This window comes from Centroberyx gerrardi, chromosome 7 (assembly GCF_048128805.1).
Source record: "Centroberyx gerrardi isolate f3 chromosome 7, fCenGer3.hap1.cur.20231027, whole genome shotgun sequence".
Classification (NCBI taxonomy): Eukaryota; Metazoa; Chordata; class Actinopteri; order Beryciformes; family Berycidae; genus Centroberyx; species Centroberyx gerrardi.
The window spans coordinates 8,671,319-8,689,793 of NC_136003.1; the positions used below are offsets into that span (position 1 = coordinate 8,671,319).

General features: G+C 42.1%; 1 protein-coding gene across 1 annotated transcript in view; it reads left to right on the top strand.

Moving 5' to 3' along the window:
* The window catches only part of grapa (GRB2 related adaptor protein a), a 35,086-nt gene extending 20,599 nt beyond the window's left edge, over positions 1–14,487 (top strand). The window contains exons 4-5 of the mRNA XM_071896799.2: positions 87–255; positions 13,516–14,487. Coding sequence (XP_071752900.1) covers positions 87–255; positions 13,516–13,701 — 355 coding nt within the window. The 3' untranslated portion in view covers positions 13,702–14,487. The remainder of the gene's footprint in view (positions 1–86; positions 256–13,515) is intronic.
* Positions 14,488–18,475: the final 3,988 nt, after the last annotated feature.

Here is an 18,475-nt window from a genome sequence, read left to right on the forward strand (position 1 = left end):
GCAGTAAATCTCTTACTTATTGCCCCTTTAAGATGGGAAACTATGTTAAACTAAACTCTCTTTCTCTCTCTATGTCTGTTTTGCAGCTATGGGGACCATGTCCAGCATTTCAAGGTGCTGCAGGATCGCTCCGGTCAGTACTTTGTGTGGGACGAGCTCTTCTCCTCGCTCAACGAGCTGGTGGACTTTTACCATAGCAACAGCATCGCTAAGGAGAGGACTGTCTTCCTGAGAGACCCCGAGCACTTCGCCAGGGTGAGCACGCATCTGTTTCTTTCTTTCTTTCTTTCTCTCAATACAAGTCAATTCAAAGCTGCTTTGTTGGAATGAATGTTGAATGTTGGGATGTTTTGAAAATGACTAGATATTGTTTTGAGTTGAGGAAGATGCGTTTCTCTCACTTCTTCATAGTTACAGCAAATCAGGAGAAAGTGCTGCTCGGTCTCCACTTTGGGAGCAGAGTGAGAGCAGCCTCTCTCTCTCTTGCTCTCTCTCTCCATCTCTCTCTCTCTCCCAAGGAACTGCCTCCACCCATATCTGTTATGTAGTGCCACCTACTTTGCTCAATTATTTTCAATCTCCTCTCTGTTCTGAAGCCAGTCCTAAACCATTTTAAATCGCATCTGTTCTTGTCATCGTCTGTCTCCCTCTATCTGTCTACCCCTTCCCCTCCGCTTCTCTGTTCTATCTAGGCCGCTCAGAGTCAGTAAAGTGGCTTACATGACTTAAAGTCACAATGAAACGGCATTTTGGGAGCATCTTGGTTTCTTAATGTGATGTATTTCCTGGTGAAAGAGGATGTTGGGGGCGGGACATAACGAAGGGAGGGGTCATTCAAAAGTGTAAACCAATGGGATATCAGTTAGGGAGAGAAAGGCAGAAAACAAACATTTTGTAAATTTCTTGGCATATACCGTTAAATCAGTGTATGTTATGAGGAAATTAGCCAACAAGGTGATCATTTTTCATTTCATTGTGACTTTAAAGCAGAACCTGTTCTGTAGTGGCGACGTTCCCAGAGGAGGTGAAGCTGTGTCAGGAGGGTTTGTGTGCAGATCAACAAACCGCAGTAGAGGTGTCGCCTTTAATGACAGCTGAAGCCATGAGAGATCACAGGACCGCCGTCGGTCTGAAGCGCAACCAAGACCATGGTCCCCAGGCACTGGGCCCAGAGGGAGGGGCCAAAAGCGCTGATTAAGGCAGTTATTTACATAAATCATGTTAATGTCAAGTCTGGGCAGGTGAAGCCGTCATAGTTTTAATCTTCCTGGAGACCTTCCATCTAACCTTAAGCAAATATTTTTGATCACTGATTTTCAAGAAATAGCAGTTTTTGACTTGGATTTTTGACTTTCACATTTCTTAGGGTTATGATATTTGTGTTAAATTCAATTTTCTTCTAAGGTTTCATTCACCTTATAAGCCTGGTTGGGCTTTTCCCTCTCACCTGCACAATTTCTATATTATTTCTGTTTTTTAAGTGTTTATTTTTTTATCTTTTGATGTGAGGTAGTGACATTATTGTACATTTGAGGCCAGTTGAACATGTTTTCACCTAGTCTAAGTGAATTTGTTAGCCCTGTACTTTATAATGGCCTTATTCCAATGTATTAAGGGGATACAAAATAATGATAGGACAACCAGTTGCTTACTACCCAAAATTGTATCACATCCTATCACGTTTCATGAAGTACTTACAGAGTATTGTTTTGTACTCACAGTACTTTTCCATGGGCTAAATCAAATCAAATTTTATTTATATAGCACATTTCATACAACAGTGTAATCCCAAAATGCTTTAAAAACATAATTAAAAACAGTTCAGGGTTATGAAAAAGAAAGCCAACATTATAAACAGACATAAAAAGAGGAGAAGTAATGTTTGAAAAGTGTAAAAAGTATACAAATTCTACATATATACATACTATATATTATAAGTATAAAGTATAACAAGTATAAATATATATACTAACCCTAACCCAATTTATATATGTAGTTAAAAACCAAAACAACTTATTTGAAGGAGGCTAATACACTGGAATTGTAAAGCGTAACCATTTTCTTTTTGTTTTTGATAAATAAGAATCGTCCCCATGATGGCTTCATTATGGGAGTTGCTGTGTTGAGTTAACTCAGTCTAGGAGTGTCGGGCAGGCTGGAGCCCCAGGCTAATCCAGTCAGGGTGGAGGGATGTGATCCACAGTGATCCTGACATGACAACATGTTCCTACCACCGTTCCACAAGCCATGTGCTCATACTCATCACACTGCATTAACCACTCAACCTTGGCACCTGTAATCTGAATAGACCGCCAGTCATTAGGGAACTGAACACGGGGCATTTATCGTTGAGAGCGTTCACATGTAAAGTGATATTCTGATATTATTTCACATACTCAAGTGTTGATGCCATATTCTATTTACAATAAGCTCATGTTTTGACTATTAGGAATCCAAAAATGATAGCTGGGATTCATAAATATTAGCCTGCATACAGAGGGATGTAAACACCTTCATCCCATTTGCTGTTGGTTTTTCCTTTCGGTGTAATTTCTGTTTCCATTGTAATATTCAGAATAGTTTATTTAAGCATACAGGGATATTTGCGATCAGGATTTAAAAATGCATATTAACAACTCATCCTGAATAAGACCTTTACTGGGAAATAGAGAATTTTTGCTGGCATCATGTTCTTTATTAGCAAAGGAATGTAGGGTGAATGACTGTCTGGTACCTTCTCCATTGTGTTATTTCTTTTTTTTTAAGTGGTAACTCGCAAAATCGTGTTTTTTTTTTGTTTTGTTTTGTTTTTTGGGAGAGATCTTTGGTGATAAGCGGTCATTGCTGTGTTCTTTGCACTGCACCTCCCAGAGATCACCTGACTGTTTCTTTTTCCTTGGATTTATTGTTGATACATTGAGTTTGCTAAGCACGGAGGCTCCTATTCAGCAGTGCTTGACACTCATATGATTATACAGATTCCCACCTGGGAGCTCCACAGTCTTCTACTAAATGTTTTGAAATTCGCACAGTGATTATTGCAAGTCATTTTCTATATGGCAACTCTCATATATTATTGACTTATTATGAGTGTAGTGCACTTAACCTCATGTTCTACATCTCATTTTGTGCCCCTACTGTATTGAAATCGAGGTTTAACAGAATGTGACACGTTAGATTTAGGTCACATTACGCATTAGAGACGTGTCTCATCATTTGTGCACAGTGTGGCCTACAACCCCATCGCTCTCATATATTACTAAACAAGATTAATATGGAATGTCACAGCCTAACGTGACCTCTGAGGTCTAGAGAGTAACAACCAGTTCTGACTGTGAATAAGACACCAGTTCTCTGTAAGCTCACCTCCCATCACTTAACAAACAAATAATATCACTGCCAATACCTATAAAAATAGACAATTCTATCAAAACCTTGAAGGAAACATCAATCAAAACATCAATGCTCAGATATTCCTACACTGTTGTATATCATCAATCTGTGATGTTCAATGCATTCCAGGAATTATTTTGTGATGAAGTGTTGTAATTTGCTGTTTAAGTGACTCCCTTTCCCTCAAGCTGTCTACTTATACTGAAGTTACTGATTTCCTACATTTCCCAGAATGCCTTTCGACAACCCCCAGAGAACGAGCCTGAACTTGTTGAGTCCAGCTGTTGGTTTTATGTGTAGGTGGAGGGAGTGATAGTGGTAGTAAGAGCAAGAGAGTTTTCCCAGTTGAGAAAATGTGAGAGTCACGCCTCTTACTCAAAACACAACATGTCTTGTGACTGCATTGCATTATTGGTTGCCATAGTAACGACACAGGTGTGCGGATGCTTAACGGTGTGTTTTCTGTCCACTCTGGGTGCTGCAACAAGTTAGTAACATTGAAGTTTCACAGATTCTTCGACTGTTTTCAGTATGCCATTTTCTAGTCGCAGTGCAGAAGTCATTTGTGAGAGAAAGGGTGAAGCCTCTTCATCTGTCTGGGCACTGCTCTTCTGCTGCTGGCTGTTCTTCTTGTTTGTTGTTCTCTGCTCTTCTTGTCACAACGTGTGACGTCAAACACCGGGGGAGTGACGGAAGAAACACTTGAGATCCGATCTGAGTAGTCAAGACTGAGTTGAAATATTTGAATCCCATTTCCCATTACCTGTGGTTGTAAGAATGTGGTTTAAATCTGATGTGAAAAGATCGGATACCATGTCGTTTTTTGCTGTTTGGACTTTGGAAAATATATCCGACGCGTATCAGATATGCAAAGAAATCGGATTTGACTTGCTTGTCTGAACATAGCTTAAGTGTCCTTCATGTTGCTGTTAGCATGTAGTAATATGTGTCCATTTTAATGGGAATAGATGATCTTTTAAAGCAACAATCGTGGGCACAGGTTGAAAAGCAGCGGTACATCAGATTCCTAGTTATTTATCCAGCATCCTACCAAATGTTTTCTTATAGCGTCCTGCCGACCGGGTCTGTTTGCGACCAGCGACTTTACTCACCCTGGAAAACCCGGCCTCGCTCTTAAGTGGCAGCTCGCTACGTCCGCTCACAGTGAGGAAAAAACGAATGGAGAGGCATCGGCACTGGATGCCTGCAGAGAGCCGGCCGCCGCCACTCCGTGGTGTTTCTGAGGTGATCTGAAGGGAAGTGATGAGGTCAGCGGCCTGTGAGTCAGTGCTGTTGAGCCAAAAAAAACCCCACAAAAATCGAAAGAGAAAATAAAAACCCCCACACACACACGCTGAAATATCCTCCCACGTTTTGTAACATATCGCCCGGAAGTTATTTTTTTAATTTTCCAAGCAGTTTGGGTATTTCAAGCACTTTCCAGTATTGTGCGTTTCTTTCACTTTCTTTCCTGTCTGATTTGTATTCTGCTTCTAGCAAAAGGCATTAGACACCAATGCTACTTGCTGTGTTACTGCCTAACTGCAGTCATTTTGCAAGTCATCAAAATCCCTCAAATGAAGATCTATATGTCTGCTTTCAGATGAATGATTCCCTCAAATTGTATTCTCTAAAGACTCTAAAATTGAGTGTTTTGTACATCAGAATCAGAGTTACTTCATTTGCAAAGCTCAGCAATGAATTTGTCACGGGGGCATTGGTGCAAAGGCGTATCAACAAACTCGCATGTCTGCGCAAACACCAAATAGAAAACAAAATGTGGAAAAAAGAAGGTTCAAAGTCGTAGTTAAATATGAATTACCTGGAGCACTTGCTCGGATCAATAAGCAACACGCGCCAAAACCGCTGCTTGGAAGAAAACCTGATTGGCTGAAACGTGCCGGGGAATGTAAGCTGAATCCGAATCTTATGTTCTTTTGAAGATGAGCCACATTTATTGATCTTCTTTTCGCTTTACTTCGATATGTCTGTTCTTTCAAATGCGAGGCAGCTCTCCTTTTCCCCTTCCCCCTCTCTTCATACTTGCTGCTGTGCGAGTGGGTCCTCTGTCATGGAAACACACCGGTGTTTTAGCCCACTGGGTAGGATAGCGGACTTTCGTGCGGTGGTTTTAATCCCTGGGTTGACAAATTAGGCTTTTGTGTTCGGTTCCGCAGAGCCAAATAGGTCGCAGTTTATCGCAAATTACATGCTTGTTGGGTAGCATCCGGCCTCACGGGCAAACATTCATATCTTAAATCAGTGGGGAAGCTGCCCAGTACAGCCAGTCTTCTGCTGCTGGCCACTGAGCAATTCCACTGCAGGAGCTGCCAGTCATAGCATAGGAACATAGGCTTCCAACGGGAGAATGAATGGAGTATAGAATGGCAATGACATTTGCGCTCTAAATAAACGCTCTGTCACAATCTGAATCTCTTTTATGTGAACAGTAAACACGTCTAACACCGGAAAAAATGTCATACCTCTCGTTTTCCAGTAGTCATAGTTAGAGTTCATAGAGCTGGTGACATGACCTTTGACCTCCTTCCCTTTCCTCCATCTGCTCCAACTCCTCGTTTGTATATTGCGTTTCAAAAAGACACGGCTGCCTGTCACCACCGAGATCATCTTTACCTCCGCTGTCACAGATCTGCTGTGTTGTGTAAACAAGTACAGTACAAGCCGGGCATGCAAAGCGAAACCTGGCGTGGATCCATCTCCTTTGACAGCACTCACATCAACTAGGAATATTGGAAAACAAAATAACTCGGAAAGGTGTGGCATCGTTTTCCTGTGTGATAACCATTTATTGTTCACATAACTGACACATAACTGTTTGTCATATCATGATGACGCGGCCAACTAGTGGTTTTGCTGCATGATCTCAATGAATGTGCAAGTATGAGCAGGCAGCAGTGTCTCTCCAAATATATTCAAACTACCTTTTGAATAATATAAAATTTTTTTAGAATGGCTGGAAAGCATTACTCATTTACTTCAGCTGCTCCAGGGATTTATCCAGTGACCTTCCATTCACAAGCCGCCTCCTCTAACCTTTAGGCTACTGCCCTATTAATAACAATCATCCTAATAATGAATACTTCATAAATGAGTGCTATATCATGTTGCACTTTTCTTCACAAAGTTAAAAAAGCGCTATAAAATGAAAACAACAAAATGAAAACAACAAAATGAAAACAACAAAATGAACATATCACAAGACTCTATTATTGTCCATGGCTCGTTAAAGCCTACTCAGCAAAATTCAGAAGCCATATTGGATTCCCAACTAATAACGATGTTACCACAGCATAACAAAATAAAAAAGCAGTCTGTTACAGTAAATATAAGTTTATAAAAATGAGGGTTAAAAAAGATACAGAGCTTGATAATCATATTTCCTCAGGCAGGCTGCTCCCAAGCTTAAGAGCCTTGATCGCAAACTGTGATTGTGTGTCTAGATGGGATTGTAATTCTGTATTGGCAAATAATGTGAATTAAAAAAATATATTGAGATCAGAAAAACATCTTTGGCCTTTATGTTTTCCTACTTCATATCATATAAGATGCTCCAGGTCATTTCCATATGATGTTAACTCTCGGTCTTTATATCATGTCATTTGATCGGGGTCAGACCTCATCATATCACATCATGTCATATGAAAAAGGAGCACGCTCTGTTTAGGCACATGGCAATATGTCCTTATTATATGTCATTATTCTGCTTAAGGTCATGATGATGTGGCCATAGGTCATTGTTGCTCAGTATTTACATTAAGATCCTTGTTTACCTTCGTGACTGTACAGCAGGGTCAGAAGTTAACAGGGGCTCAGGGCAAAAATACCCATGAAAGTTCATAAAATGCCTGAGAAATTAAAAACGAGGGGGCGAAAAATAATTAGCAGTACACTTTTTTTCATTGAGTTGTGAAATTTACTGCTGTCCCCCGTGGGCCACTGTAGGTGATTCGTGACTGGGTGATTCTTTCCAGTGAAAACAACCAAGAATGGAGCCTGAAGCAGTAGATGTTGCCATTACTTCCACAACCAGCAGTGGAAGAAGACGCCGACCCACACACAAACCATTATGGCAAAAAAACATAGAACAAAAAAACACCTCAACAGTGGAGAGGTGGAAGATAGACTGGTTGGGGTCAGAGAGAGGGGAAGGCCTGCTGTGGGAAAGAAGTGAGGTATATTATGATTTAAATATAACAAATCTTAGTGGTACAAATTGGACCAAAATGCCCCTAAAAATCAGATCAAAGGGGTAAAAAATGCCCTCTAGGAAAAAAGTTAATTTCTTACCTTCCTGCCTATATAAGATATTGTATTTCCACTATTGGGCTGTAACTACTGTAATCCTGGAATTAAGGAACAAAAAATACAAAAGTAACCTTAACCATTCCAGGAGACTTTACATAAAAGATAATTTTAAAATTGCACAGTCATTTGGTCATCGGTCACCATGTTGCTTTGTACTGTCATTAGGATGAGGTGCCAAGTGTTCACCTATGACTAAATTAAACACATGACTAAATAAGCCCTAAATAATATGTTTTCCCAGCATTGGGTGGTGACAGCTGTAATCCATGAACTGAACAGTGGAATGAAATGATTTACAGTTACCCTTTAGTCATTTGGCAGTCCTATTCAGAGTGACTCAGAGTAAGCTCTTACTCGGAGTGAGTTGAATACAGTTGAATAAAATTAAATTCCTAGCTCTGCAACATTACAGCCAACCAGCAGTTAGGTGTAGAATGTGAGGGTCAGCTCCACAGGCCACTGAGTGCAAGCAGAGGAGGATGATTGCAAAATAAACATTACAGAATAAAGTGAAAATAAAGTTCAACAAGCCCAAGGAAACTTTTTGCTCTTCTGTGTTTATCTAGATGATGATATATGCTGTTCAAAATATTGGGTACTGTGGGGTATGTATTCAGATTGTAACAATAAACCAAGGGATTACAGTTGCATTTCACTCTGTTTACCTGCTTGGTGATATCTCCTTATTATATTGTATCATTCCAGCAGTAGGTCACTGGCTGTGACTTTTGTCCTAGGTCACCATGTCGCTCTGTACTGGCCCGGAGAGCGTGTGTACAACATCACAACATGCCCCGTAGCTGTGGGTGGCGTGCCAAGGGTGCTGTGTTTACCTACATGGCCTATGTAGCCCGATAAAAAAATGTCATTCCACATCCTGTCACAGCAGATTAGTCATACCTTCATGTTTGTGGCTTTGTTTTCTATACAACTATGTTATTGAAACATTTGAGGATACCTTTTCTACAGCCTATTTTAATGCCTACCCAACTCTAACACAGCGCTCTGAATCTAGTGGATGAATCAGCAACAGTGTGAAGCATTTTGCGAACGCTAACCCGACCAGCTAACCTTAATAACACAAACTGTAAAAATGTCTCAGACGTTTGCAAATGCAGCAGTGAAAACAAAACACAGTCTGTGGTGCTCTTACACATGGTACACATGGTTTATAGCTATTTATTCCATGGCGTTGTTAAATACTCAGTTCTGATTGAATGAATGCATTTTGAGGTCTGTTATTTCTGAATAACAGGTTGCCGTTTCACATGTGTTCATATGACTCTGCAGTCAAGAAGTTCGGTGGATTTTGTTGATTTCTAATCAAATTAACTAGCGACACCTGGTGCCAAAAAGACGCTACTCCTTGGTTAGCTTACCGCAGACAAACACTCAGGTACCTAAGGTTAGAAACATAGATTTTTTTTTTTCAATATCGCTTTTAATTTATTCACGGAGCGCAAAACTTTTGATTGCTGGTTAATCTTATTGGATTTGGTTACAATTCTGCGACAGTGTTGCCCATGGATGCTAACGCTAGCTAGCATGTTGCTATGGTTGCTAGTCCTGCTGAACTGCTTGTTTGGCGGAAGCTTGTAAATGACTTTAGCTCGTAATGAAGTCATTTCAAATCAATATTTCATGTCAAATCATTAATGTCCTTGGTAAGTGGCCGTGTAATAAGCGGGATAATTTACAGAGAGACGGTCATTATCGCAAAATAAGCACCCGCTTTGCATCAGGGTCTTGACCGACCCTGTCAACTGTCTGGGCTTATTAGCATGCGGGGCAGTGAACTTGAGTTGGTCTTTTTTGGTAGGTATTAGCTTTAGCATAAAATGGTGGTCAATAAAAATAAGCAATCAAAATCTGGTAGTCTTTCTCAACTCATAGACACCTATGATGTGAAATGTCACACTGTAGGTGAGTCAGCACTGTAAAAATACTATTTTTAGCTTTTATTCCAATGTGCTTTTGACTATCATTCCACATGAAATCACAGTCAGCTGGTCTTTGTGTCTGTTTCCATGCCCTCAGTATGTCTCTGTCTCTCTCTGAGTACGTTTACATGCACAGTAACAACTCAATCTTAACCCAATTAGGGCAAAACTCAATTTTGTGATGTAAACGTCTTAATCGGATTATCTTAATCGGAGTAAGGTCATAATCAGAGTGAGGATAACACAATTAACTCCTAGTTTTCTGCTCAGTCTCTTGATTTATGATCTAGATGTTGCACATACTGCATAACAGCATCGTCCTGCTTGTTGCAGTATTTTGCAGTAACCCAAAAAGAACGAAGAAAACAGGTTCCCATGTGTTCGTATGAGGACAAGAAAAGAGAGAAAGCCAGTTCTCATGGTGGCGTCTTTAGACCTTTAGACCGATTATTAAATGAATCCATGAAAACAGGGTAATCAGAGAAATTGCGTTACTCCAAATCATGTAAACGTTTTAATCGACATATTGCCTTGCTGATTACTGCCAGCAATCACAGTAGCCTACTGGTGTGGCATGTAAACATACTCAATTACTCTCTGTCTGTCAGTCTCTCTCTCTCTTCCTCATTCTCTCTCTCCCTCTTTCCCTGACTTTGTGTTGTTCTTTAATGACACATATATCGGGTCAGTTTCACAGACGTGAACTAAACCCGGTGTGACACCAGAGCAGTTTCCCCATTCCACTGGAGGCCCGGCTTAATCTGAGTCTGTGCGTCACGCCGCGGGGCTTTTTTGTGTCGTCCCCTCCCATTGTGCGGCTCGCCTCTCCAAACTAATTCCATATCACCTCATTACATGGCCCTAGATCGCTTCTTATCTCTCCGTGCCAGGTTGGAATATAATTCTGGGCTGTTTTTTTCTCCCCCCCCAACATGTCCCCCGACGTCCTCGTGTCTCTATTTCTTCGCTGCTAAAGCCTCTCTGCAAACAAAAAGCCCGTACAGAACACGGAAAACTTCAACCTCTTTTTTTGACAGCTTGTCGTCGAGGCGTTTTTTTTTTTCCCCTTAAATGCCCTGTGTGTGTGTGTGCGGCTTTAGAGGCAAATCTGTATTCACACGGTACAAAGCTGTAGTCCATTGATGTTACGGAGCAATTTGTTCCCCTGTCATCTCCCTCTTTGGGTCTGAGTTGGGGCTGAGGAAGTTGATCGCGGGGCAGCCGAGCGCAGTCGATACGGGACGGGCCGTATTTCTTCATCCTAACCGCTACTTCTCGCAAGCTGGCGTGGGAAAATGAATGGGTCCTTCATGCGCTGTCACGCACACACACACACACACACACACACACACAAACCCATTTATGTGCATGCACACACACACACAAACCCGAAGTCTAGACTGGATCAACGAAACATTAAAGGATAAGACGGTGATGATTTCTTAGATTTGTGGGAGGGCAGATTGTGTCTGGGTCTCAGAGGCTTGATCCTAATCATGCTGTTGTTTGGTGTGTGTGTGTGTGTGTGCCAGTATATTGCACGTCTGAGCACACAACAGTCCACGGCATTAAGAACCCAGAATTACAACGTACACAATAAACGTTATTGGTGTTCCTTCCCCCGGTTCGTGTCACATCCGCTCTCCTCTGCGGGAGAGCGCATCTGACAGCGAAGAGGTTAGCTCGGTGCGAGACGCTCTCGCCTTAAAATAGCCGCTTTTATTCCGCTGCTCTTAAACTGCTTTTACTTCACGCGAGTCGACGGAGATCGGGGGAGGCGGGCTCTCTGGGGAGGAGAAGAAGAAGAAAACGCTACTTTGGGCGATCTCAAAGAAAAACAGCGAGAAAGCGCGGCGTCTGCGGTTCACCCTGCCGCGGATCGCTGTAAAACAACGGGGTTTAATGGCTTGTTGTTTTTCGTAGGTGTGCGTGTGTGTGTGTATGTGTGTGTGTGTGTGGCGTACTCTGTTATCTCGCCCTCACACACCAGGCTGGACGCATAACACCTCTCCGTCTCTGTCTACCCGTCTCTCTCACTCCATTTCTCTTTCTCTCGCTCGTGACCTTCACTCTTTATCATTTATTCTGTTTAATAGCCAGATATTGTTGTGAATATACACGCGTCTTGACAGAGAAGGGCGTCCCGTGTCCCCTAATTGCCCAAATATAATTCATAAATCAAAACTCTTCTTCTCTCGTCCCTTTGGTGTCCTTTGGTATAAGTAGTGAGCAGTTTACTGACATCACGTTTCATGATTTCTGGGTATTGAAGTAACTTTTTTTAAAGGTGCCGGAACTTCTAAATATTACCTGGCTGTCACTTTCTATCTGCCCATATCTCAGTCAGTCTGCCTACCTGTTCACTGTCTGACTCACTGCCTGTCTTGTCTACCTGTCACCGTCTTGCCTTGTCTGTACGTCAGTATGTCACAAATTCCAACTTTGTTACATCGTGATGTATATTTTTTCCTCAAACCGATTCTGTCTGTCAGCCTCTTAGTCACGTATTCTCATATCATGTCCCTGAAGCTACGCAACCCATTTAGCAATCCAAAGAGGCCTTTTCTCTCATGTGCTTGAAATCCATCATCTGCTATGAGCCCCATATATAACATAGCTGTCATCTGTTCATGTCATGCTTGTCTGCAGAGCAGCGTTCACAGCCGGCAGCTTGTTCAGACCTGTCTATAGTGTCGACCCATCGGTAGCTCTGTGATAATATTTTAGGTGATTAGTGAGAGGCTGCGCAGGACTGAACTGAACCCAACTTAGATTTTCGTACTTTTTCAAAGATGGTTTACTACTTGTGATGTGCGATGTGTTTATTCTCGTTCTGTCTGGAGCTCAGTGTGCAGCGGCTGTCCTCCCTTGTAAGATAAATATTTGATCTGAATGGTCTAACCTGGCTAAATAAATGTTAAATGAAAAAGATAAAATATATATATACTTGAAATGAATGAGGACATGCATTGTTTATTAGATGGACACAGATTGAGCCAGCTTGCCCCTTTAAAGTGTTAATGAGCACACAGGCAGCATTTGCATAGGCACGAAAGATGTGACTGTTCTACTGATTTGACCTTCTTGTGTCTTTCTAAACAGGGAAATTCAGATTCAGTGTGGTTTCTCTGTGTTTAGACGGCCCCGGGAAAATCAGATCTGTGCCACAAGAAGTTCAAAATTAGATGTTCTGTTCTTGTGGAGATGCAGCCGTAGAGATAAAGAACTCAAAAAACACCACTCAATTTAAGAATTTACATATTGTTGCTGTTGGGTGAAAACTTATCTCCACAATGTAACCTTTTCAGGAACTAAGAAACAGCAGCCTTGTTTTCAGATTGACCACCATGCATTTTTGAGTTTATCCAATTGAAAGTATTTCAGTATTTCAGAGTGTGAACTTTCACCCAAATCCAGAAAACAGATAACTAAGACACAAATTTGTGATATCAGCAGGTATAAAGTCTGGAGCTTGGACTAACTGGACCATCTTAGACAAAAATAGGAGAAGGAATGACATAGCATAACATAACATGACATATAGGAAATTCTTTAATTGAGTGGTGTTCTCCTTTAAGTAAAGAGTTTGGCTCTCGATGTCAGAAAAGCTCTCCCATCTGTTTAGACATAGACTGTATCATGAGTGGTGAAGTCACTATTTCATTAACAATCTTTTCTTGTCCTCCTTTCCTCTCCTCTCCCTCCATCTCTCCTCTTCACCCCCCTCCAACCCTCCTCCTCCAACCTTTGTCACCTTCTCCCCTCCCTCTCCCTCTTCTTCCTTCTTCCTCTGCTTATCCAATTCTCCCTCTCTACCCTCTCTCCCTCCCTCCCTCCCTCTCTCTCCCCCCCACAGCGCCCTCACCACGCCCACGCTCTCTTCGACTTCACCCCCCACCACCCGTCGCAGCTCCGCTTCCTCCGCGGCGACGTCATCGACCTCCTCGACTGCTCCGACTCGCTGCGCTGGAAGGGCCGTTGCCACGGACGCGTGGGCTACTTCCCCCCGGAGTACGTCCAGCCCATCTACCACTGCCAATGACCCGGCCTGTCAATCAAACATATAGCCGTTCCCCCAGTGAAACCAACGAGCTGTCTGTCAAAGACTTGACCCCGCCCCTGACGTCGCACCCCCCCTCCTGCTATTTGTCGGTCCGCCGATTTAACAGCGGACGGCGAGGCTCGTCGACCAATGGGCAGCCACCGACCTGCTCTTTATGTAACTGACTCCTCCCACTCCCCTGTGACGCCCCCTGTCAATCACAAGCTCCGCCCAATCAGCTGCTTCCATTTGATACCGCACCTCTACTTTTCTTTAAACCTGTGGTTGTTGGCTTGGAAGAAAAACCCAGACCTGGACCTACACACTGTGGAGAACACACACACACACACAAACACACACACACACACATACACACACTCTCACACACACATTTGGGCATAATCATTTATTACTGCTTATCAGCGCTGGTGCAGACTAAATAAAGGCAACACACACACCAACCAGCGCACACACACTAACCTAATGAATAAGAGTGTGGCCCGTGGGAGCTTATGAAGGAAGGGCAGGGTTTTCTCCACTGCAGATCAGTCAGGATTTTGCTCCAGTGTTTTGTCGATGTTCCCAAGAGGAGATCCGGTGGATCTGGGAACAGAGCGGAGCGCAGCAGAACAGAGAGTCATTGTGTTGGGGATATATGGGCCAGACACTCTGAGGATACTGACACAGCAGATTCCTCTAGCTGGGCTGGTGCGCGTGTGTGTGTGTGTGTGTGTGTGTGTGTGTGTGTGTGTGTGAAATGTGGGCTTGAACACATTTGTGTGTAAGCCTGCATGTGTGCATTATGTGTTTATGAGAGATTGTATGGTTGTGTGTAAGTGTAGTAGTTCTTTATGCTGACTACCTTCACAGAGGAGAATGTTGAAGTGTTGAAGTGTGTGTGTGTGTGTGTGTGTGTGTGTGTGAGTGTGTGTGTGTGTGTGTGTACAGCCCTCCGTTCTGAGGACCAGTGAAGGAAGAAGGTGAACACTGCCTGGATACCAGTTGTTTTTCAAATACTCAGCTTCAAATGTGCTCAAATCAGTTATTCATTTCAAACTTATGGATTATTTGTTTGTTTGTTTGTATTTATTCTTATTCATGTGAAATCCTAAACTACAAAGATATAGAAAGATCAAATGGTGAAACCATAATATTTCTCTTGCAACAAACCAGTTTGAGAGAACCATATTTTATGTGATTAACAGTAATAACTTGGATCTGTCTTCCTTAACATGTAATGACAAATCATTTAAATAAAGTTATACATTTCCCTCTTTGACCTTTTGTACTTGGTGATCTATTTGTTTGGTATTTCATACAGTTTTGAACATATATAAAGTGTTTAATTGCAGAATGCTGTATATCTATTGGGGAGAAAACAATGTTTCATGCAGTTCATTGCTCAAAAATATGTGATTGATGTTATACTATCAAATATATGTATATTATAAGTTATGAGTTATTATAGTGATTTGTAAGCAAATGTCTTAAGACAGATAATTACTTCAATAACATTCAGTATAGTGAGTTTTCCCTTCATTACGGCAATCATTTTCTCTAAGGTGTTAAATAACTCAAATATTGGAGATTTCTTTTTTGAAAGAAACTCTTCACTATGAGTGTGATTGTGATTCCTGCTGTCAACAGCGTGTGTGTGTGTGTGTGTGTGACGTCCATGCTGACATATACGTGTCATCGTGGATGTACGCGTTCCCACAGTTGACTCATGCTATGCGTGGAATGCCGCGCCGCTTTGCCGACCTCTCACCAGGATGTAACGTTTAAACTGGAGCAGGAAACAGGGTCACGTCCCACAATCCCCGTGGGCCGCGTCACTCCTCTTCTGCTTTTTTCTCTCTCTAATGTCTTTTTTTTTTTTTTCAAACACAAACCACTTTTTTCACTCCTCCTGACAGAGTCACCTCTGGCTTGCCGATGACAGTCAATAAACTACCGGCATCCAGCAGAGGCGAGCTCGGAGAAGAAAGACACGGCGAGGAGTTAAAGGTGTCCCAGAAATAGTGCTGCCGTTTTCCTCCTCTGGTCTTTTTTTAAAACCGCTGAGTCACTTTGATGCCTGCGTGACAAAGGGAAGATCTGCGGTACGCGTGTGTGGTTTGTCGTGTGTGTGTGTGTGTGTGTGTGTGTGGGACTGACCAACGCGTCCCTGATGACATATTCGTGTCACGCACTAGCAGTAAGACAAAAGGAATACAAGAATACTCGCTGTTGCTGTCACACCGCCACGATGCGAAAAGAGAAAATAACAGATGAAAGAGAGAAAATGAGACAGACAGAGAGAGGGTAGAGAGAGAGAGAGAGAGAGAGAGAGAGAGAGAGAGAGAGAGAGGGAGGAGGAAAAGGGGGATTAAGTAAGGTAGTAGAGACAGAGAGAGAATTCAGGGATACAGAAAGGGGTCAGAATGAGAGGGGATAACAAAATGAGAAAGAATGAAAAGGGGAAAAAAAGAGAGAGAAAAAACACAGAAAGCTAGGAACTGAGTGGGAGAAACGTCGATGAAAGATGAAAAGACAGGGTGAAGAAGCGGTGTGTCAACTTTAAAACTGAGCGACAGTAAAAGAGCAAGAGCCGGGGAAAAGAAGAGGTGTGTGTGTGTGAGCTGTAAAATCAATGACATACGCAGGCGTTAGCGGCAAACAGTCGAACCAGTTGGACTGACTGGCTGGCTGCCTCAGGCTGTTTAGGCCCTGACAAAATAGCCTTGTAGAGGGAAAAGGCGGGCGGAAAATAACTGCAACCAGCCTGCCAAAAGTAAACCAGCAGGCCAGACAGACAGACAGACAGACAGTTAATTAGTCAGTCAATCAATCAGCCAGTCGGTAAATCAAAAAGTGAGACAGACTGTCAAAGCACAATGTGGTCTCATGAAATTTTGGGAAATGAGCACAAAGTCTGAAACGCAGATTATGTGTTGTGGACATGAATTATGTGAAGATGATGTTCCTCCACCACAAATAGGATTCTGTGACAACAGCACACACCTGTCTCACGCCTAAACGTTGGCAAACGGGCAACTAAAACAACTTGGTCAAGGTTAGGGAAAGTGTTTGGTCATGGTTCAATAAGAAAAACTTAAGCTAAAAATTAAAACTTGACTCATCTTCTTTGTATAAACTGGGAATTGAACCCGGGTCGCCGGCATTGAAAGCAAATGTACACACCCATCCACCATGGTATTTCAATGTGAGAATGCTTCCTTTTTATAGTCGTACCTCCTTTGCGTAACCCTGTCGTGGAGGGAACACGTATCTCTCTCACTTTTTGTGCACAGAGCACGTATATGTGCATCTTAAGATTTCATGCTTATTTCACGAATATTCCAGGAGATCAGCCTGGTCAGTTGGGCAGTCAGCAGGTCAGTAAGGTAATCAGGCAGGTTTTCCCCTAGTCAATCAGTAAACCAGTAAGCCAGACTGGCTGCCAGTTATCCGGTCCGTCGCTTTGCGTCGCTTCGCTCTATCAAAAGTCGTTGCTTGTGGGCGTTTCACTGGGTGTGTTCTTGGGTCAAGCATAAGGTTTGTTTAACATTTAACATGTTAAAACTATAACTGTAACTAAGCTAAGTGGGTCCAGCTGTTTGTTTTGGTGTTGGTATCGGCTAGCAAGCTAACACAACTTGTTTAGCCAACCAGAGCTAAAGTTAGCAGCTAAAATATCTGAGGCTTCTTCAGGTAATGTTATACACCAGGAAGACCCACAATCTGTGCCACTTTTCTCCATACATTATTTTGTACAGTGAAAATTATGGAAGCCCATTCCCGCCACTCAATAAAATAAAAAAATGACTTAATTGTGGTTTTTTTCTCGCAATTGTGACTTTATATATCAGAATTTTGACTTTATTTCTCAGAATTCTGACTTTATTTCTCAGAATTCTGACGTTTTTCTCACAATTCTGACTTTATATCTCACAATTCTGACTTTATTTCTCACAATTGTGACTGTATTTCTCACAATTCTGACTTTATATCTCACAATTCTGACTTTATATCTCAGAATCAGAATTGTGAGATATAAAGTCAGAATCCTGAGAAATAATGTCAGAAGTGGAAGAAATAAAGTCAGAATTGTGAGAAAAAAAGTCAGAATTGTTTGATATAAAGTCAGAATTTAGTCGTTTTTTATTTTATCGAGTGGCGGGAATGGGCTTCCATAGAAAATAGATCTTGACAAAGATGTGTCATATAATTTGGGAAATCCAAACCTAGCCTTCTATTAAAAGACAAAGTGGAATTAGGAACAAAAATGTGATGACCAGGAGAAATTGAAAGCTGTGTTTCTGCCCCAAATGTGACTAGTTCTTGCGCTGTTAGCACCATGCTCATTTGCATATTTAGTTTTTTCAACATTTCTCATCACATTGTGGCCCGGGTTCACGTTGCCTTGTGAAACCCCGTGTGGTGTTCAACTAACTACCAGCCAGTCAGCCTGTCAGTAACTCTGTCAGTCTGCAAGCCTGCTGGATCTGTCAGTCGGTCAGTCAGTTGACACCTATTATAGCAAATTCTAGTGCCTGAGTGCCAGCCGAACAAAAGAGACAAGAGATCCTTTTAGCTCCGTTCACTGACACTAAACGCTGAGGAGAACTGAGGGGAATACAATGCCTCTCTGTGAATATAATACCACAATATACTGTAAAGTAACTGCCATGTACTTCCTTACCTCTGGCTATCTTATAGAGTATCTAATGGCACGTAATTACCCCATACTCACAAATGCATAGATCAAATCGGACTGCATTATGTGACCGTA